General features: G+C 35.9%; 1 protein-coding gene across 1 annotated transcript in view; it reads left to right on the top strand.

Moving 5' to 3' along the window:
- Positions 1-23561, top strand: part of Brinp1 (BMP/retinoic acid inducible neural specific 1) — a 179538-nt gene that overhangs the window by 113123 nt on the left and 42854 nt on the right. Inside the window, exons 4-5 of the mRNA XM_041632489.1 lie at positions 1733-1902; positions 5275-5380. Of these exons, the coding sequence (XP_041488423.1) occupies positions 1733-1902; positions 5275-5380 (276 nt within the window). The remainder of the gene's footprint in view (positions 1-1732; positions 1903-5274; positions 5381-23561) is intronic.

Here is a 23561-nt window from a genome sequence, read left to right on the forward strand (position 1 = left end):
TTGTGGTTAATTAAAGCACAATATTTGCTGTATGCCATGCAAGATCTAAGCATTTCTCTTAATAGATTTAGTCCTTCTGTCAACCCTATGAAATAGATATAGCTTGTATCCCTATTTTGCACATGAAGGATCTGAAGTCTAAGGGTAATCACTAGTTCCAGTTAAGGTAGGCTAATCCTAGCATCTGGGTATATAACAACTACTATTAATCAATTAACTTACCTTTTTAATAAGTATTTTTATTTTATTTTTTTACAAATTTTCCCTTTTTATGGACATATATGCAAATGAAATATGATCATATGTACTCCTTACTGTCCCCTCCATTTCTACTGTTTCTCCAACCTCTCTCCAACCTTTATCTCTTTGTTTGGTTTTCATTTTTTCTAGTGTTTTGCTCGTTTGTTTATTTGTTTTGAGACAAGATCTCATAGGGCTCTGACTGGCCTGGAGCTCAGTCTTCCTTTAGACTAAGAGATCCACTTACCTCTTCCTCCTCCTGAGTGCTGTGATGAAGGCGTGTCCCACCGCACCTGACTTACCTTTGTGTCTTTTTTTTTTCTTCTTTTCCTACTCTCCTATCTTCCCTCCCCTCTTCACTCCCAGCTTCCATACCTCTCCTCATCTTCCTTCTGTCACTTTGTCTGTAGGGTGACTGAAGATTGAATTTAGGGCTTGCTCCATGCATTATTAGAACATGATCTACCATTGAACTGAGGTCAGAGCCCAATGCTAATTGACTTTCAAGTGCTAAAATGAACTAAAGACAGTTCTCAATTCCTTTCTCACATTACCTAATTTATTCTTGCTTATAATCCCAAAGGATTTTTGTTGTGGTAGTGGTCTGTTTGTTTATTTTTTCTCTTTTTCATAATTGTTGGTGAGTTGGGGGGGGTAATAAAAGTAATTAAGAAATGTAATCATGTTATCTCAGTGGAGAATGGAGGCAGAGTGTGGCAACCCTGTCTACTTATTGGCCACAATTAGAGATTCCTTCACAACTTCCACTGAAACAGTTAGTTAGGTATATCCAATACCATTGTAGCTTGCTAGTGTTATGAATCTTTACATTAATTTCTAGGAAAACTCATGGAAGAAATTTATAAATTTATACCATTATATTTTTATCTCTGTAAGCTGCATGTCATCCACATCGTAACTCATATGCACATTCACCAGTCTTCTGAGAGTTCTCTGTCCATTCCATCTCTCCTCCCACATCAATCCAAGCGTTTTGCTATCCACTCTCTTTTCTCATGCCTGCTTATCTATATGTTTCAATAATCTGTCATTTGTCTGTCTAAAAAGGATTTGTTGGGGGAGAAAAATATATGGATAGAAAATAAATTATTAGAAATAGTATAGAAGAGAAAATAATTAAATTGTATTGAGGAAACAGAAGAAACAAGGAAAGAATATCTATACCAGATTTATTATGAACTTTCATAGAATTAACCGACTTTATCAGATTAGACAACACTCTTGGGATGTATAAATAGGTTTATTTGGTAATGAACGCTGGGCTGAACCTTATTTATTGGCCATTGCTCTAATGGAATCTATAGCAGACTCTCCTTTGATCTTTTGCACTGTGTCCTTGATTTTATAGGTGAAGGTTATTTGGACACGTTGGTTGGAGATTAAGCTTATTTTCATTATTCAAACTCTGGAACATCTCCTCCCAAACTGAAACTAGAGCAAGCTTTCTGATCTTCTTCTCTTTCCTGTTCAGGAGAGGAAGCTTTGACCATGTACATGGACAAAAGTCGCCTTGACCGGAAGTCAGGGAATGCCACTCAGAGTGTTGAAGCTTTGCACCAGCTTGCATCATCCTATTTTGTCGACCGTGATGGCACCATGAGAAGGCTCCATGAGATCCAGATATCAACTGGAGCGATCAAGGTATGGCTTGAGGGTTCACTTTGATTCTCAATTCAACAGAGCCATGATATAGACATTCCGAGAGCAGGTAACAAACAATTATTTGTTTCACATCAGTAAATGTATTTCATTTTCCCCCAACCAACCATTCTGATGGATACTGCAAGCTGATCTCTGACTAAATGAGTGTCTTAATTAGAGTGACCCTATGTACTGACTTATTAATACGTTTTGGCCATGGCTGTTGCAGAATTATTCACAGCCCTATCAGTCTCTGTTAAGTCATTGGGTTTTTTTGTGTGTGTGTGTGTTTGGGTCTGTATGTGTGTATGTGTGTGCACGTGTGTGTGCACATGTGTGTTTGTGTGTGAGAGAAAGAGAAAGAGAAAGGGAATGGCTATCCACTCACCACTCCAATTGAAGACACTGAGTTTAAGGGTAAATAATTTCCTCAATATCATAGAGGTAGCAAGAATAAGATTAGTGAGCCCTAATGATCAGTTTATACAGTGTTTATGATTTTTATCCATTCTCATCACCTATTTTCTAGATTACAAAGCTGAGGTCCACAGTTTTAACCATTTTTCTCAGATATATTTGTGAGAGTATCCTAATAGGAACTAAAATGCTACTCTCTAACCTGGGAATCAGGGAACATTTTCTGTAAAATGGTGGTAGTAAATATTTCAGGTCTGGGGGCTTTTGATTGCTACTTCTCAGGTCTTTCACAATCACATAAGAACAGCCATGGATAATTCATATACAGGTATTGTGAATGTGTCCTGATAAATCTTTATTTACATAATTGAACACTTGGGCACACTGCTCACTGAGCCATGCTGTTTTGCACCAACTCCTCCCAATAGAACATTCAGAGATGTGAGATACAGAAACTATCTGTGTCTGTGCTGACCACAAAGTAGCCTTTAGTCACATGTGATTATCGAACACTTGACAATGTCTAGCAAGAATGTCCATTTGTAAGTTGATTCAATTTTAACTGATTCAAAGTCAAGCGGACATGTTGGTTATAGAAGCATTGAATTTAAAGTCAGTGGCTTAGTGTACAGGAAATTTAAGATTCATTTCCAGTACAGTGAGTTTAGAGATGACCTCTATAAAGAAAGTGTGGGAGGACATTCTTGAAATAAAGGATTAATTCGTCAGAGGATATTTTTTCCTGTCCTAAATTTTCTTAAACTAGATTATGCCTGTAATTTGCTTCTATATCTTCACTCTAACTTCTGAATAAAGTGTGGCTTTTGCCTCCTATTAAGAATCCCTAAGGCGTCTCCAGGGAAACGGGACAGAGGGAAAGGTCAATTTAGACTCGGGCAACTGGCATCAGATATTGATCACTAGAAGATAAACCTTGGAGGGTAGGAGGGCATGACTGGGGATGAAGGTAGTAAGGTGAGAAATAAATCAGACTGACAAACAAGCAGCTTATTCGGAAAAAAAAAACAGCTATGTTTGGGAGATTATGCTGTTAAGGAGCTTGGCATCAGGAGACAGATCTTTATGAAGCCATCGGAGCTGGGGAGCTGCAAAGGCCTGTTTTTCATTATTACCAAATTGTTCTCTGGCCCTAGATGGAGTGAAGAATTGAGATATTTAAGCGCTGTCAGGAGATAATCTTTTTCTGAGCATCCTGGCATGTGTAACCCGCCTCTTGAGGAGGGATTTCTTAGAAAAATTACACTGAAGCCTTTCAAAGAGCCATTTTTACACTAACCCTGGCTTCTCCACTCAATTTGGCCCTGGAAAGGTTTTGCCATCTCTTACCACTGTCTCAGGACTGAGATAACTACAATTTGCCTCACCGTCAGATTTTTTGAAAGTCAGCCTAGGACCCATATAGGATATTTATAGTAAAATAACTTAGTGATGTTAAGTCTTACTCAATAAGAAGTACTCTGTTATTTGGCACAAAAGGAAGGAATCATTTTTTTTTCTAAAAGTACAATTATCATTAATTGATTGATTGTATCCTAAATACAAAGTACCTAAAAAATTATGACCCTTTGGGCATGCAAGGAGGCTCAACAAGTAAAAGTACTTACTGGTGACCTGGTGACCTGGTGACCTGGTGACTCGAGTTTTATCCCTGCTCCACATGTAAAGCTGGAAGGAGAGAACAAGCTCCCCGAAGTTGCCCTCAGGCCACTGTATTCATTCTGTGGGATGTATGGTCCCACTTGAAAAGTATGCACAAGTATACAGGTGCACATACCCACATAATATGTACATTATCATAATACAATGATAATAACAGTTTGAATATATAATATCTTTACCTCTTTATGTAAGAATATTGCTAACTTTACACAGAGGGAAACTGGAGACCAAGGAAGGAAAAGACACCTGAGTAGGGTTACCCTTGTGGAAAATGACAGAGAAGTTACGTTTGGCTTTTCTACAAGTGGACTTTCCCCTCAGGAGAGGTTGTGCATTTAGAGTTGAGCACAAACTCTATCTAGCACAGCTCCCAAGAATGGTGAGTAAAGGGATAAACCCTTCAATTTAAGCATATATTAAATAGATATTCCTTTTTGTTACCACCTAGAACTTTGGAAGACAAAGTCACAAATACACAATAGAATCCAGATTTATTTTAACCCTGCAGTGTCGCTGATTGCTGTTACTGCTGAACTTTCTTTGGAAAAATGGAGACAATTGTACTTTTCTTGCCTGACAATAGTGCCTATGTACATATTGCAATTTATAGAGATATTTTGTCATCAATTGGCTATTTTTTTTTTAAAAAATTTATTTATTTATTATGTATACAATATTCTGTCTGTATGCCTGAAGGCCAGAAGAGGGCGCCAGACCTCTTTACAGATGGTTGTAGGCCACCATGTGGATGCTGGGAATTGAACTCAGGACCTTTGGAAGAGCAGGCAATGCTCTTAACCACTGAGCCATCTCTCCAGCCCATCAATTGGCTATTTTGAACACTCCCTGTGGCAAGCACTTAGAGTCTTCACATGTGTCCTTCAGCGTCCCTGGAAGACAATGATAGCTTGAGTTTGCTGACACTTAGAGGAGTCCCATAAGTGACTTCCTTATGCCACACAGCAAATAAATGGCCAGCTTTGAACTAATGATAGTTTTTCTGATTCTGAAACTGGGCTTTAGAACTGTATCATTGTGCGCTAATGTATTTGCTCATATAACACTTAGTGTGACCTCGTGAAGTGAGAGCTGGTGGTCTCAATCTGTGTGTTTGTTTGATCATATTTGCTGTCCAGTCTGCTTAATCTGAGCCACACACAGTTCCAGGCCGAGTGCACACATTCTGGAGACATGTCAGGTGTGGAATCACTTGTTAGGATCTGCTATAAGCCAGTACTCCTAGCTAACACTTTTCTCACTTAATGTCCACTCTAGGTCACAGAGACACGCACTGGGCCTTTGGGCTGCAACAGCTATGACAATCTGGACTCTGTGAGTTCTGTCCTTCTGCAAAGCACGGAAAGCAAACTGCACCTTCAAGGTAGGAAAGTGTTGCAAAAGGGGCGGTGCTGGGGGTGAGCGAATGGTAACAGTTCAGAGAGGATGAGGAAGATGAGGCACATGGAGAAGAGAAAAGGGAAGGAGGGGCAGAAAACAATGAAAATTTGAAATATGGAAATCAGACGGCTGTGATACATAAGAATTTTAACATATACAGAGCTTTAAAACTCATGGTTATTAATTAGTTTTCAGATATAAAATATGGAAGTGTGAGCTCTATCTGATTATTTTGATAAAAATGTCTGAACAGTATTATTTATAGATGCCTGAAGTCCCAGACCTACTATATATTAAAGTTTTATATCTTATCATCTGTATTTCTTTCTTATTGATGTGATTTAGAGTGTGTTTTGCAGACATTTAAATCTCAGGAAAAAGAATATTTTATAGAATGTGTTATTCTCTGTAATTTCTTCCTTTATTGACTCATAATGTTAAGTAAACACATACATACACATTTTAGCAGCGTTAAAAATCAAAAATGCTCACTACTGACTGTATGTAGGACGATGTATTTGAACATGACCTTTAATACCATAACCGTTATGGGTATTTGATGTGGGAGGTCCTTCTGTCTGTCTGTTGCTTTCATTGGTTAATGAATATAGAACTGCTTTGAGCCTATTGCAGGTAGGAACAGAACTAGGCAGGGAAGACTAGATTGAATTATGGGAGAAAATAATTTGATTTTTTGTAAAAGTTTCTGTTCATTCAGCATATTTCAAATGTAGATTAGTAAATTTACCTTATTTATTTCAGTATGAGAGAGAGGAAGGGATTTTTAGGTAGAAAAATATATAAGTATAACAGTACAGATGATGTTGTTATTATAAACAATATATATATGCATGCATATATAATTTCTTTTATGTTTTGAGACTATAATACAACAACATCATTAGCCCTTCCCTTTTCTTTATATATATTTTAAAAACTATTTAACCATCTCAATTTTCCATGTGTAAAGTAAAAGCAAACTATGTCACATCTCTAAAACATATTATTAGGCCAGTAGTGAAATGTTATTTATAAAGAATTTTCTAGAAAAAAAGGATTTGGCATTAATTAATAACTGCAAGATTCCTTATTCAATATGACTGATCTTAACAATATAGAAGAAGAAGAAAAGTACTTCTGTAAGGAAATACTGAGATGTCAAAGAGCGTACTTTTGGAGAGTGACATCACATGCTATTTTAAGCTTCTAGTTCAACTTTCCTTTAACGATCACATATTAATTTTACAGTCAGGAAAATATCATATGCTTTAACTTTGTGGAGACAAAATCATAACCTTCCCAAAAAGTATATGATAAAGATGATTTTGAGTGTCAGTGGGAAGAACTTGGGTTGAAGGCAGGCATAAGGCTTATTAGAGCCTAATAGTACTTTTTCAGTGTTCTGGTATCTTGACAATTCTGTGGTTCACATACTTCTTGCAGACAATAATTGAAAAATAGTGTAAGCAGGGCTTAATAGTGTCACTGGGATTTCTTAATGAATATAACTTGGAGAAACTCGTGTCAATATGATGGTTTAATGTTTAAACAAATTTACACACACACACACACATAACATCTCATATACTTGGAAAAAATCTAAGGGAATTTACTATTCCCTTTAGTAAAGAAAATAATAGGTATGATGAGTTCATAAAAGGAAATGGCAACAAGGCATAGCCCATATGCCTTGGGTGTACTAGAATTTTCAGCATCTTAGTTCAGGTGTTACCTATAGGAAATCTTTGGAATGATACTTAAGATTAAATCCAGGCAGTTGAATGCCAATGAGTGTGCTGTCACTTGCTGTGCAAGCTGAGGGTATACAAAACTATAAATTACAATTATAATAAACTTAATAAGGGAAATCAGATGTTACTACCAAGGACAATTTTGATGTTTTCATGACACTGAGTCTAATTAACTGTGAATCCAGTAAAGCTTAAGGTTTAATAATTTTTCACCTATGCCCTCACATTTTCTTTTTCAAAATATGTATGGAACTCTATTTCCAATAACTTTCTTCCTTTTCAACACCATTCTGTATAAGATCCTGCCATCTAAAACCTGGGAATCCCATGGGTAACGTTACTAGAAAGCTGCTCTTCCTACAGGAATAAATTGACAGCCCCTTTCTCTAGATTGATCAGAGCTCAGCTGAAGGATTAGATCCATATGCAAGTATTTCATATTAAAAATGGTGTTGAGAAACTGGAGTGTCTGGAGAAATGCCTCAAAAAGTAAGAAAGAAGGTTTACTTGAAGCACAAAAGATTTGCCTGCAAATATTTGAAGCACTGACTTACAGAAAACAGTTATCTTCATTAATGTGAACAGAATGTACCAGGCTTAATGCGGTACAAAGGAGATAGTAGTATCCTGGATTTAGCACATTGTAAAATGAACCTTTCTTCTGTTTATGGTCCCAAAGAATCGGAACCAGGATTTCACACCTATGAGATACATGTGATGCCACTGAGCAAGACACTAAGTCTCATATGGCATGCTCAAGGCACATTCCTGCCCAAACATAGAGTGTGCTACTTGCTGATGAAGTGGCTTTCTGGTAGTGAAGAATTACAAGAAGATATTTGGTAGAAATTTTGTATAAATTATATAAGCATTATTCAGTTGAGTTGGGTCATTTTAAGAAGAAGGTTTTAAGTCTTTTCTAAAGGCTGATGTTGACTTATATAAAAGTGATGAATCATCAAATCTTTACTGAAATTTGGCTCAAATTCAAAATTCAACTATATATCTGAACACTGATGAGCCTAAGTCAATGTATTTACATCTGATTCTATATATCCCTATAGCTTCTATATATGTCTATATATGTTCTATGATTAAATACGATGTGTTTGTGTAGTATGACCTGAGAGATTATGTCACAGTTTATTTATGTATGTATCTATGTATAGACATATAGACATATGTATGCACATATAGACATACATAGTATTTACAAATCATTTCAGTTGTAATGTAAGCAATATGAGAAATGGAGATCAAGAGTAACAAGGGTTCTACTTCAAGAAAACATGTATTTTTCACAGAGATGCCTAAAAACACCAGCAATAAATGTACTAGATTTTAACAGAGAAGATGTTACATGATATCAGATTATGAGTGGGTTTTTTTGGTTTTGTTTTGATTTTCTTTTGTTTTTTTTAAGACGGAGTTTCTGTGTGGCTTTGGTGCCTGTCTTGGAACTGGCTCATGTAGGCAAGACTGGCCTCAAATTCACAGAGATCCGCCTACTTCTTCCTCCTGAGTGCTGGTATTAAAGGCATGTGCCATCATAGCCCATCAGATTGTGAGTTTGTGGAGGCATATTCCTGTGAGAAATATACACAGTATGAGATCTGAAGGATAAGTGGGAAGGCAGGGAGGGCATAGATGGAGAGACCAACAGAAGAGTCTTCATAAAGGAGCATTCAAGGAAATTAAAGTCTTATGAGATTAAAATAGAAAGTTCAATGGTGACAAAAACACAGTGTTTAAAAGTCTATGCAGTTTCTGTTTCATACGATGACCTGAACATACATTTAAGAGAAGGACACATTCTGGAAAACTTTTTAAAGAAGTATTGCATGAAGAGAGCTGTATTGTGGAAGGTCATTGTTTCTCTGTATTGCCTAGAAACGGAGATGAGATTCGTGACAATTGGGGCCATTGAGTTCAGAAAATGAGATGGAGAAACAGACCAATTACGGAGATATTTAGGAGGCATTATGACCCAGGTTCAATAAAAAGACACTGAAGCATTTAGATAATGAGTCAATGGAATGTTGGAATGCTATGAAGAATATGGACAGATAAACATCTGTGATTCAAGGCAATATGTATTGTAATAAGAAGAGTAAAAGTGATACATAACATTATGGGGATTTGGGGTAAAAGGAGGTTGTTCTTATCCTCTGCCCAAGGGAAGGAGTCTTAAAAAAGATGTTAAAGGGAATCAAAGGATTTTCTTACAAGACAGAAGACTATCTCATGACATTTGAAGAAGCTGTAATTCTAGAAAACCTCAATATAAAAAGAAAGACTGAAATGTGAACATATTAATGTTAAACTCTTTTTATAAAGTATACTATTAATAAAGTGTAAATGTTAGCAACACATGCATGAAAAAAGTTATTATATAAAATGTGTAAAGAATGTATGTATAATAGCATATTCTAATAGGTAATTAGCCTGGCAAACAAAGGAAATGGCTAAAACACAGATGCAAGTACTTCACAGACAAGAATCTCTAGGCAATGAGCATATGAAAAGATGATTGCTTACCACGAAAATGTATATAAAAATCATTATCTAATACCAGTGCCTAACACTCTCTGTCACAAATAAAAAAGACTGACGGTATCAAATTAGAACTGAATGCATGGGTGCTTACACACATTGCCGGGCGAAGTGTAAATTAATGGCAATAGTTTTGGGAAACTCTTGATGATTTGTGCTAAAAATTGCATATGTCCTTTGGCTGTGACCCAGAAATTTGAGCTCCTAGGGATGTGCCAAGAGAAATGTGTCCAAGTTCACAAAAAGTCATGAATGTTAACAGAAAATTCATTCAAAATAGTAAAAGAAAAAAATAGAAACCATTAAAATGTATGTCCAGCCACAAGAAAATAAATACATTCATATCACAAGCCTCCATACAGCAATGAGAAATAGTGTATTACTGTTTTGTGCAGTGTCGCACAGATCTAACGCGGAAAGAAAAAGATACCAGATACAAAATGTATGCGTGCTATGATTCTCTTCCTCTACTGGTCCGAAACTGTAAAAATCACATAGTTTTAAACACGCAAGAGAGAGTGGAAGCTTTAGAGAAAATAAGTGCTGCAAATGACTAAAATAGAATGAATGGGGTTCCTTGGACTACCTAGTTTTACCTGGGTGTGTTTGCTTTGAACCATAGAGTTAAGCACACATTATTTATATGTATGCATTTCTATATATACATTATGCATTTATTCAACATTTATTTAATATTTCACTCCATCTTGCCACTTCTGCAAAGAGGAACTGTAAATAGAGTGGAGACACAGAACAGAGTTCAGACCAGCACAGTCAGATCACATGGACTGAGGGGAGCTGAGATGGTGCTAACTAAAGTTATCATGTATTTAGTCATCTGGGGACCATACCAATGGACTTTTGTTAAAAATCATGTTTATTTCTTGATATTTTGAATTAATATTTGTACTTACTTTATTACTTGGGGCTTTTATTCCTCACATGGTACTCACGAAGAAGGTAAAAATAATACCCTTATTTTGTGGTGAAAAAAACTAAGTTTCGTTGATCTTGCTCAATAAGGTTTTGAGTTGGAATTTTTACTTAGACTCACTGACTTCATGGCTCCTTATCAAAATAATGTAGTTTTATGTTCTTCTGTCTGTCTCTTCATTCCTTTGAACAAGGCTGGGATGGGAGATACTGCAGGGTCATTGACTTTGGAAGACTAAAGATAAAATAGACACTTTAATGACCTTTCACACTATGTGATGCAACGTAAAGTGGTCAGTGAAACAGAGTACAAAGAGATTGGAATAAAAAAATCAAATAGGGTTGGAATCAGAGATTGAAAATGAGTGAAAAGATGATAGAAGAATCAGAGGCTATTAGTAGTCATAGCAGCAAAAACTAAACTACCAGTAATAGAAATAATGATGTAATGATAACTTCTTATTTTGTGATTCTCGTCTCAAGAAGCCCATCACATGTTTTGCCAACATGGTGATGTAATTTAATGTAGTTACCGTCTGGTGAAGTATAAAGATAAAATCACTCAGCCTCTGCTGCTCAATGATGTGGAAATGGAGGCAGACAAAATATTTATCTGAAAGTTGTGGATGGTGTTGAATTTTATCTATTCGGAAATTCAAACATTTATTTAACACTTTTAATTGAGCATCCACTATATGTCAAACACAGTTTCAACAACTGGGAAGAAAGCATCGAGTGAACTGCTTTCTGTGTTGTTTTAGAGCTTATGTTCCGTGTGTGGACAAAGTGGAAACAGGCAATAACAAATATTCAAAGAATGTCTTCATCACACTCAGAGAGCACATGGAAACCGTTTTTGTAGAAAGTGGGCCACAGAAAAGGTTTCTGTTTAAATTTGGCATGGATAAACTGATAAACCATTGCAAATTTAGGGAAAGTAACTTAATCTGGTTTGATGTTTAAATGGATCATGATGGCTATTGGATAGGAAAGATTATTCAAGATGAAATTTTGAACAAGGATAGTAATTTGGAGGCTAATTTACCTATTAATATATGGAAAGATGGTGCCTGTGATAGTTACAAAGAAGGTAGTGAATAGTTAGAGGATTTACGGACATATTTTTTAAAAATATGCTGACAATATTTTTGGACAATATTTCTAGTCCATTTAGAAATGAACTATAAAAAGCTTACAAAAGAGCAAAAGGAATCAAAAGTGACTTCTAAGTTCAGAATAACTCCTTATAATGATTTTGCCACTTTAAGAACATAGCAAGTCTGTATGAGGGAAATTTTAAATGAGCTTTGAGGAATTAAAGTTGAACTCAAAGTTGACTTATTTATTAAATAAACAAATGAAGATGGACAGTGGGTATTTGGAATGTCAGAGAAGGAAGTTAAGGTATCAATTAATCTAAAAAGTTTGAAATTGTACAAGGTTGTACTGTGAGAAAATATAACTATAAAAAAGGAGTACAATTATTATTGAGTCACAGAAAATTTAACATACATAGGTTGGGATGGATGTTTAGATATGATGATGAGGAAGAAGAAAAAAGAAGAGTAGGAGAAGAAGCAACAATGTAAAGGAAAATGTGAGCTGGGTGGAATACTCAGGGGGAGAAGAGCTTGCTTTTTAAGTACAAGGACTTGAGTTCAATCTCAAGAAGCTATATATAAGCAAAATGAATGATGCAATTTCACAAGCTTGTAATTTCAATTGTGAAGAGGTGAACACAAGAGGAAATCTTAGGTTTACTTGGCCTTTTAATCTAGTGCAGTGTATTAGACAAATTCCAGAATATTGAGAGACCTTATCTAGGAAGAAACAAACAAAGTTGGGTGAGGACACCCAAATCCATTTAGTTGTGTGCATCATGTGCAAACACACAGACATTTATACACACACACACGAGAGAGACAGAGACAGAGACAGAGACAGAGAGACAGACAGAGAGAGAAAGAGAAAGTTGTAGCTATTCAGGAAGGCAGGAATCAGAGAGTTCAGTAACACAAAGCCAAGTAAGGAATGCTTTTGACAAATCGTTCAGTGGGAAACTGTGCAAGGTTGAGGACCTGAACTATGTAGGAACATGCATAAACAGATACCCAGAACAGATTGACCAGCCTGTCTAGCTGAAAGAGTAAACTCCAAGTTAAATAAGTGTCTAAAAATATAAGATGTTAATGGGATTAAGAAATACATCCTACCGTCAAATTCAGGCCTCCATATGTGCCTGTGTGGTCAAACATGCCTGTACACAGATGCATACACATAAACACAAGCAGCAAATAAGTATGTTTTTGTTTTAAACACAGACAGTGTTGAAATGTATAAAATAATGCTAGTATAAAACAGAAGAGAACTGGAAAATGAATATTGAATGGAGCAAAAGAAAGTATATGTAATCTTAAGGAGAAAGGCTTCCTTGCATTTACTTAGTGAGAGTCTGAGTATGATAAATTTTCATGCAAATTACAAAGGACTATTGCATTTAGCCCTGGAGTATTCTGGATCGTGGTTTCAAGTGATTTTTTTTTTTTATCCTTTAACGCAAAATCAACAAAACTTTTATTTGGCTATGAGGATCATTCTGTACATGGGGAAAGATTGATGCTCTAGGCATTAGCAAGTGATTGCAGGATCAAAGTTGAGCATTCAAGAGTAACTGGCATTTTGTGTGTAACTGGAATCATCTAACATAGATAGATGATGCTGTCCACTCTGAATTGAGGAAAAGGAGAAAATGGGTTCCTGTGTGGGAGAATTTATAAATGTGAAATGGTAAACGTTTTGCTGGACTTCTTGATTACTCTTCATAGGATTTAAGTTGCTTGATTTCAGATTGTATCATCTCTGTAATTGGATTGCTGCTTAAAACTGATGGTTTGTCAGTTTAGTTGGCAAGGTGTTCTTTTCATAGTGTACATAAAACAACGGTAGGTTTTACGATGGATGACATCTTAGAAACAATGATATATTCTATTTTAAATCCCAGTGAAAGGGGGAGTGTAGTTATTATTGTCTTCCATTTGCAATAGAGGAAAATGGATAGAAGGAGGGTGAAGGTCACGGCATGTGAAGCTGGATCATGATGATGAGTGCGGCAGCTCTCTAGTTTCTGATCAGACTTGATGACCCATTTCCTTCCAGCAGCCAGTGTGGTCTTTTCAAAATCTCATCAAATGTAGCTGCTTCTCTTTTCAAGCCCTTGCATGCTTCTTTGCAAATTTTTTTCATGAAGAAGATGTTACTAATATACTCCCCATTAAAGCTTTTAATTGCTCCTTTATAAAAACAGACTCTCTCTCTCTGATCCCAGGACAATCTATGAAGTTTTTATAAATATTGCTCAGAAAACATGATTTAGGTAAACAATGAATGAAAGGACGACTGTATGAACAAGCCAATTAACCCATTTTTTGTTTTCTACCCTATTATAATGAATTATATTCAATTCAATGACCTCTTGCTGATGATCTGTGGGATGCCAGCACTGTACAGCTCTGCATGGATAGCATCCTTTGTATGCTCATGTGTGGAGGGCGGGATGTTCAGAGATAGTGTCCACTATCCAGTTCTGGTGGGCAACCTCAGACAAGGGCATTGCCCTAGCTAACAATTTGTGGGAATGTATCCTACACCTCACATTGGGATATTCATTTTAAATTCTGACTTTGGAAGCATTATTATCCACCTTTGTATGGTACCTCGATTCAAATTTTTGTTTGCTTTTTATTTATAATTTTGATGTGTTTGCACAACAGTAACCTTTATTTTTTTAATCTTTCTCCCCACTTAAACCATGCCATACCTAGGATCCCCATATGTACTTTCACACCACTGAGATTTTTCTCTCAGAGAGATCTCTCCTTTTCTCCTGCACTGATATGCTGTCTAATTTTGCTGCCTCTTCAGAGAAAGCCATCTTGCTTTGTTTGCCTCTTATTTCTATAGTTTGAACTTTGTCTATTTCCCTCAAACAAAAGTTTCTTTCAAGAAAAAGCCTGAACTGAGAAAAAAACATGAACTTCATCATCAGCTCTTCCCTTGGCATATTAAGTGGCATCAGACATGTTAGGGAAGCCTTTCGATCTCTATTCCTCATGTACTTCATATTTTTGCGGGTAACCTATGCCTTTTCTTTACTTATCTTTGCATCCTCCATGACCTATTTCCTTGGCTAATAACAAATACTCATTAGAAGTATGGTGAATAAATACCTGTAAGTTAATCTAAGTGTCTTTAATACATATTCTGTTGCAAAAACAGTCAAAATTCCACTGCTATAATATTTTCAAAATCATCTAGTTAGTAACAGAGACAAAGTTAATAGGAGAAATATTTTAACTTTGACTTTAGTTTTTGTATGCTGTTTTTTTTACATACATTGTGTTTCTATATGTTAGAGCAGTTATCTGCACCACCAACTAGTCACTATGTGTTATTTTTCTTACTGTAGAAATGAGGAAAACAAGACAATGAAACTGTAAGAAGTAAAAAAAAAAAAAAAGTTGTCTATTACTTTTCAACTTAGCCTCTGGCAAATTTTTAGGACACAGATAGAAAACTGCCACATTCTTTACCAAAATATCACAAGATTAGCCTCTAGCCCAGTTGCAAATATTGTTCATATCTGACATAGCTTAACTAGCTGTACTCTCTTCTAAACTCCTACTAGATGGTTCATTAATCCCTGCTTCCTTCATTAAATTGATGCCCTGATCTACAGTCTGAGTCTTCCACATTACTCCAAAAATGGCATGGTCAGACCTGCCACAGTAATAACTCACTCTCTGGTAGGAGCTTCTGCCTTATTTACTTATTACTGTTTTAATATAACTCTGTCACAAAAACAACTTATAAAAGAAAGTTTTGAAATGAGCTTCCATTTTCTGAAAGTTAGAGTCTATGATGCTAGATCACAGGTATTGTGGCTGAAACAGCCAAGAGTTCATGTCTTGATCCAAAAGTAGGAGGCAAAGAGACATGCATGAATTTTTAGGACTTCAAAGCCACCACCAGTGACATACCTACTCCAGTAAGGCCATATCTCTTAATTCTTCTAAAGAGTTCCATCAACTGAGGACCTATGGGGGCATTTTCACATATGCCACCACAGATTCACAGTTCCCTGGACCCTAAATTTACTTTATTATTCTTGTGGAATGCTGAATAATCAGAATACTTTATCGAGGCTTCAAGGAAAAAGTTCTGGAACAAAATCAGGAATGTAAAGAAGGTAGGAATGAGCTACTCTTTTTTTTTTTCCCATAAAGCCTTTTCTCCCCAAAGTCCCATCAAGGAAACAACGTTACTCTTATGATCTCAGGGAAGTACATCAAGTGTTTGCTCCCTGTGGCTACTCTGGTGAGCAGTTTTATGGTGAGTCTTCATTGACACTTATTCCAAGGTCATGAATCCTAGTCAGTAGTCTTCTTGTCTCATTAACAGTGGCATGGGAGGTACTAACCAGTGTCCATGTTTCTACATTTCTTGACTATGAGGTGTGTTCAATAGTAAAATCTTGTGACAAATGAGTGTGCTGACTTCCACCAAGCCATCTGTATCAAAATGTTGATTTTCCTTTATATACCAAGGAACATCCTGCTTTCCTACTTGTCAGAAGAAGAAGGGTTATTGTCTAGATAGAGATTGAAGATATCAATCAAAAGGAAAATAGAATGGGGGGGCTTAATAGAGAAGAGTTGATGATCACAGGATATTGTACTAGTTAATTCAAATTTTCAATCTCCCTATATATTCTAATCTACAAAAATGAAAATAACACATGTGCTTCTCAGCATCTTTCTGCATTTAATTAGAAAATAAATATTTGCCAACTAAAGGAGATGATGCGGTACTAATGATGGCTATCATCTTGGATAATTATTATATATCAGGAATTGAGATAATTTCTTTTCATCAGCACCTCATATGAGCTTAATACAAATCCATTTTCTTTATTAAAAATTGAAACTCACCAAAGTTCTGTACTTTGCAGGTGGCAGGACAGGAAGTTGAGACCTTGTCTACTCAAAGACTATGAATCTGAAATTTCATAGCAGTGTTTCTCAACCTGGAATACAGAAATAAGAAGTACACTGCTTATGAAGCAATTATAGTTTACTTTTATCATAAACACTTAAAATTATGCTGCTTTGAGTAGAAAGTCCATGATTGTTCTAAAGTGACGAGCCAACCTCTGTGTGCACAAGTGTAGGTGATTTCCTTAAGTATTCTCAGAACAATCTATGAGCAGAAAACAACATTGCCCTCAGAAAGGGTGGTCATTCCACCTCAGGATGCTCCAGAAATGTGGAATTGCAGAAAGAGCTACTGAAATTGTAAAGAACTTGAGACAGACTCAGGCAGGAAGGAGGATAGAATTCTGAGCAAGTACACCTCTTCTGGGATGGTGGTGATGCTGGCAGACAGAGTGCCACACAATTACATATGTGTTCTGTGGTCATGTGGAACTGTTTCCTTCAAATAAACCTGTGGTCAAAGGATGTTATATGAAAATGCTTATAGGTAAAATTTCTACGTGAAAATTTGGTTCACTTAACAACCATGTCCATTAGAAAGCTTGTCAGTTTCACTGATTGGGCAGAAAAATAAAGCATCAGGATGGACAAATCCTTAATAACTCAGCCAAGGTGATTTTTTTATTGACTGAATATGGATATAACAATTGCTGGTTTTTAAAAATGATTAAGTCAATTCTTGTTTATCCCAACATTCTACCTTCGAAATAAGCATCTCCTGCAGATCTCACACAGCACTTTTGATGCTCCTTTACTATATTTCAGATACCACACATATTCTCTTATATAGACAATTATAGTGTTTTCACTTCCTTGTTAATTACATCTCCAAGTGATAATATTTTAGATGTTTTAGGTTTTTTTTTTAAATTTGTGTGTGTACATGTGTGTATGTACATGCAAGCCAAGTCCATGCAGGTGCTCAGGTGGACAAGAAGAGTACATTGGATTCTCTGGACTTACAGATAGTTACAAGCTACTTGATGTGGGTTAGGAAAACCAAACTTAGGTAGTCTGCAAGAGTAGCAAGTGTTCATAATGGATTAGTCAGCTTTCCAGGATAATATGGAGGGTCCTGTTTGTTGTGTTTTCTGTCCCGCCCAGTACCCCACAACTGTTTATCCCCAAAGAAAATCACACATAGATCTCCATAAATTAGAAGCTGATTGGCCCATTAGCTCTAGCCTCTCACTGGCTATATCTCACATCTTGATTAACCCATTTTTCTGATCTATGTTAGCCATGAGGCTCAGTACCTTTTTTCAGTGGGGCAGATCACATCCTGCTGCTTCGGTGATCTGGGCAAGAATGGGAGGAATCAACTTCCTCCTTCCCATAGTTCTCATTACATCATTTCTACTTCCTGTCTGGTTTTTCCACCTATATTTCCTGCCTGGCCAATCAGCGTTTATTTATAACATGATTGGCAGAATACAGACAATTCTCCTGCACCATTCCAGCATGAATTTTGATTGTTTATTGTTCATTTCTCAACTGCATAACATTTATCACATAGTAGATGCTCAATGAATACTAATAATTTAAATTTATTTCACCTGCAAAGTTAATTTTCTTTGAATCATATGGTTTTAACTGTGGTAAAATAAAAAAAATACATAGAATTTAACATCACAGGCATTTTCAATATATACAACTTAGCTTACAGCATTAAGTATACTCACAGCGCTATGGAATTATCATAACAGATTACAAAAAGTTTTCATGCCTCAAACAAAATTGTATACCTATTAAGCAGTCATTCCTCATCTTACTCTCTCTTTTTAACTCTAAAATTTGGTTTCTATCTATGGATTTTTCTGTTCTGTATATGTGAAGTAATTAGACTTGCAGGGTATCTGGCTTCCGGTCACACTTCTTTTACTTTACATGTTTATACATCGACAATGTGATAGGAAATATTAATACCTCTTTTTCATAACTGCATTGATATCCCATTGCAAGGATATGCCACATATCATAACTATTCATCAATTTACCTTCCCTTTTTTAAGTGTGTTGCCTAGATCTACTATGAATATTCAAAACAGTTTTTGTTTTGTTTATAGTGCTTTGGATATCCTTATAAAAGTGAAATGACTGTATCACATGATAATTAAGAAATAAAGATTTGCTACAAAAGTGGATTTTATGATTTCCATCTTGTTTCCTTCTTTTTAAAGAAATCTATATTCTTCAGTTCATCATATGCTAGAAAGTGCTGTACCATGGGGAACGTGAATTACCATCCAAAGAAAAATGGCCTTAACTGGGTGATTTGCTTTGGGCAATTGAGTACAAAAAGACATTGTACATGCCACATCTATGGAGATACTTGGTTTCACTCTTACTCCTGTTCTTTTGCCATGAAAATATCATATTCCCAAGACATATTATGCCTATAGCATAATTTTAAATGGAAGACATCTGGAGAGTAGCCAAAGTCTAGTCAACATGAAGCATGAAAAAGTAATAGACTATAGTGGCCATAAGTTAATAGAATTTTTTTTTTTTTTAGCTAATAGAATTTTAAAGTCATCCATCCCCATTCAGTAATTTAACAACAGTGTACCAATACTGAAACACTGGATTAAATATTGTAAACCACATTTTGTTACTGTGAAGTGTCTCAGTGCCTAAATTGTGCTAAAGTGAAAATGAGTTTCAAGAGATGGATTAACTACATAAACCTTCTTAGTTGTATGTAAACTTGAACACATGAGAGAATCTGTTTGTCCAGAAAATCCACATTAGCAAATCCTGTAGTATGTATACCACTCAGGTTTACCTCAGTCCTAGATAACCATTACAAGCTACAGTTTTTCAAAAGTAGGGGATTTTTCTTTTCATTTTACAGAGCCGTGTGTGTGTGTGTGTGTGTGTGTGTGTGTGTGTTTATGTGTTTCTGGTCACTGTACATAGATTAATCTCATCCTACCATCCACCATGAGCTGCTGGAGTTGGACACCGTATCTCGATCATGTTCTCCACACTTGTGGCAGCTAATACAGCACTTAGCTTCATAAAGTAGTGATTGAAAGAACATTATAGGGCAAAATTGAGGTTTTCTTTTTTCCACATCTTCTATCACCTAGCACTGTGCTTGTTAAGTTGGGAAGAATGAAAAGAAATAAAAAAGCATAAGTATCCTCAAGAATCTTAAATTTTGGAAATAAATCTAAAACAAAATATGCATGGAAATGGGCAGTGCTGTAGAGCTGTTGTTCACAGAGGATGTTTTCAGCCTGTGTATTTTTTAATTAAAGTCCTTTATGAATACTTGCATTTATAACTAATGAGATGAAGTTAAAGTAGATTTAAATTTCAAGTTATAATTCCGAGGATGAAGATATAGTTCTGCTTATAAGAGCCAAATCTAGAGTAATGGGTCATGCTCTGCATAGAAGAGAGACCTTTGGTCTTCTGTGAAACATTGCCTTTCTAAATGTACCTTCATTCAAATGTATTTTCTTGATACCAAGTAATGTGAAAGATGACAGAGAAATGCTTAAGATGAGTGCTTCTCATGTTCAGGGAATCTTTCAGAATAAGAACATGAACATAATAAGCATACGTAATATAATGCAATAAGTGTTTCTGGGAAAATTTGAGATATATACAGGTTATTTTAGGTTCTTAAAGAGTGCCATTCTCAGGCTGCCTGTGACCTCTAGAGAAAACAACTGCAAGCACAGCATTGATAGGAACACAACATAGTTGAACACAAACTCTGTCTTTTAAAAATTCATATCATGTAACTTTATAAAGTATTGCTTATTTAACTTAATTTTTAGCCTCATTAATGCATGGTTTACATTTAACCAAGTTGACTCTTAAGTGCTATTGTTCTATGAATTTTGACCAACATATTCACCCATGTACAGCCATGATATAGAACAGTTTGTTCTATTTTTATACAAAGGAAGATTTGCTGAGGGGAGCAATGATCAAGGAACTTGAGCCTCTTTATTTTCCAAAGGTCATTTAATTAATAAAATCTGGAGAAGAGAAAATAACTTGACATGTGCAGGGTACAGAAGTAGACAGTCTTTCAGGTCTTCTTTCAAAGAGGAATGGGTAAGATTAGAAGATTAGAATTTGGACATTCATTAATGCAAAAATCAAACATCATCAACCTTCTGCATATCATGTTTGGTTTGTCATGAATTCTGTAAAGGAAGCTTTAATTAAATTATATAAATTTCTTCCTATGTGTGGTTTTAAGAGTATTTTTATCTTGAAGTTTCATGAAATTGCATTACAATATGTTAAACTTCCGATTCTTGTTGATTTTGTTTAGATTATGTTCTTGTTTTCTGAGTTGAAATAGTCATTTAGAATCATGTCTTCTCCATATCTATACTGTCACATAAGTACTTTTGTAGTTTAATTTATTCAACATTGATTATCTTCCTTCCTGATGATTAGTTCCAAAAGAGCAAGGACAGTTGATTGAGTCCTTTGCTGACCAATCCTAGAGTCTGCTTGAGACATAATATATGATAAAATTTGCATAATAAAAGAAAGAATACAAAATAAAACCATGGAACTTGAAATAAATCTTAATAGTCATCTCATAGAGAAAGTTGCGAGCATTTCCTTTTGAGATCCAGATAGTAACCCTTTTAGTCATTCACACGTGGCTTGCATTGCAGGAAATCAATTCTTCCAAATGTACAACCTTTCATTAGAACTTATTCATAAGAATAAGCTCAGTTTCTGCTTGATCTATTGGTCATGTTGTGCTAAGTCCCTTATGCATCTCTACGGTCTACATTATATTGTGTCAACAAACAATTCCTTAATCTCAATGGTTTGCAGAGAGTAGTGCTTCTTTCTTACTTACGATAGATACAAAGTTCAGTAGGATTCCTTTCCTCTGATGTTTCTTTGTGGAAGACTGTTGGTCTTGTGACAAGAGAAACTGATTGATTCATGTGTTGCTTCTTCTTGTCTTATTTTGGAATTGACATATTTTGAACTTTGCCCAAACATTCTATATGAATATGTTAAATTAAGATGTTGGGATGTATTATTATATCAATGAGAGGATTTTACAGGGAAGGATGAAACATGAGGTAATGATATCTCAGCCTACTACTTGACATTTGATAGATCAATCTACTCAATGAAATTCAGACCTTGTCATTAGGTTAAATGTTTCCCCATGTTATTATTCAGCACTGCTTCTATACTTCAAAGGCACAAAGGTTTTTTTTTTTTTGTTTGTTTGTTTGTTTTGTTTTGTTTTAACCTATCAAAGAACTCTGGCTCATTACAAACTCCTGGTTGTAAATAATTTAGTCATATTTTCCTGTAACCTACCTTTATTTTTTCACTTAAGGATTCAAAATCTATACCACTGATATCCTACAGCTTAGATGATGGCCATCACAAACAAATCACATTTCTCTTGCCAGGCTGTGGCATGTCCGAATTCCTGCATTGAAGGAGGCAGAACCCACCCTTTTCTCCCCCAGGTAGCTGCCTTTCTTCATTTCCCAGAGTGTAAATGACCCATTACAGAGACAGGCCTGAACTTCTGAATGAGATCATAGCCTTTTTGCCCTTTCTGCACAGTTTCACTTGGTGAATTATTGTCTTATTTTCATTCCACTCCAATGAGCTGTCAGCAATGGATACTGTAATTCACAGCAATAGAAACACAAACAGATGGGTAATTGACCTGCGTGCCTTCATTACACTGGAGTTCAGCATGGCTGTGTAAGCCATAAAGTCCTTTATCTGCCAATATGAAATCCCCTGGCTTTCAGAGAAAAGGGGATCAGGCTCTTGTTTTGCAAAAGGTACTGTCCTTGCTGTTGTTCTTCCTACCTCGTGCATTTCAGAAATTGACAGATTTGACAGGTAGAATTTAGCTTGTAGAAGACAACATCTGGGACTCCTGTAGGGCTCAGGGATACCCACAGAGGGCCACATTTGATACAAGGACAGAACAGAAAATATTTATATGCAACCAAAATAGAGCCTGTATTTTTCCCTCTTCCTCTTGACACTGTAAGAGATCATGAATTTAATAGCAAGTGAAATGGGTCAGAAAAGAGAAATGTCAATCAAAATATACTGGCTTAGGTAATTAGGATATAGAAAAAAATAAAGCAAATGTAAAAAATTGCAACACATGATGGTACCTTAAGCAAGACTTAGAAACATCGCAAGTATTTACACTCTGACCCGTATTCAATCAATGTCTGCCCTGTGTGGTGGCATTTATAGCTATTCTTATTTGTAAGTTCACATTATGCTCAAGCTTCAAGACCCATTCTAAGGGCTAGAGGACTGGCTCAGCAGCTAAGAATGCATACTACTCTTGCAGAGGACCAGAGTTTGATTCACAGCAACCACATGACACTTCACAACTGTCTGTATCTCTTCTGACCTCCACAGGCCCCTGCATGCATGTAGTGCTCACGTGCACATTCAGTCACACATACATACAAATAAAAATGAAATAACATAAATATTCAAAAATCAAGCTTATAATCAAATCTTCCACAATTGCTATCTCCAATCTTATTTTCTTGCACTTTAAAATAAAACAATGAAATGTTCACTATTTGTTACTATGTATTAAACATTGCCAAGCACAATATTGCTTTAAAGATTTAATCATCTACCAGTGTTCCCAATTATTTATTATTGAATTTTGTGCTTTAGTTTTTAATCAGCAAATTCCCTTTCTGATTTTGTTTGTTTTGTTTTTCGAGATAGGGTTTCTCTGTATAGCCCTAGCTGTCTTGTAACTCTCTGTGTGGATCAGGTGGCCTCAGAATCGCAGATATCTGCCTGCCTCTGCCTCCCGAGTGCTGTGATTAAAGACGTGTACTTCCAGGCCCCACCTCTGTTGTTTTAGAGAAGG

Source organism: Microtus oregoni, unplaced genomic scaffold (assembly GCF_018167655.1).
Source record: "Microtus oregoni isolate MIOR12 unplaced genomic scaffold, Mior012 000041F_ref0000270, whole genome shotgun sequence".
Classification (NCBI taxonomy): domain Eukaryota; kingdom Metazoa; phylum Chordata; class Mammalia; order Rodentia; family Cricetidae; genus Microtus; species Microtus oregoni.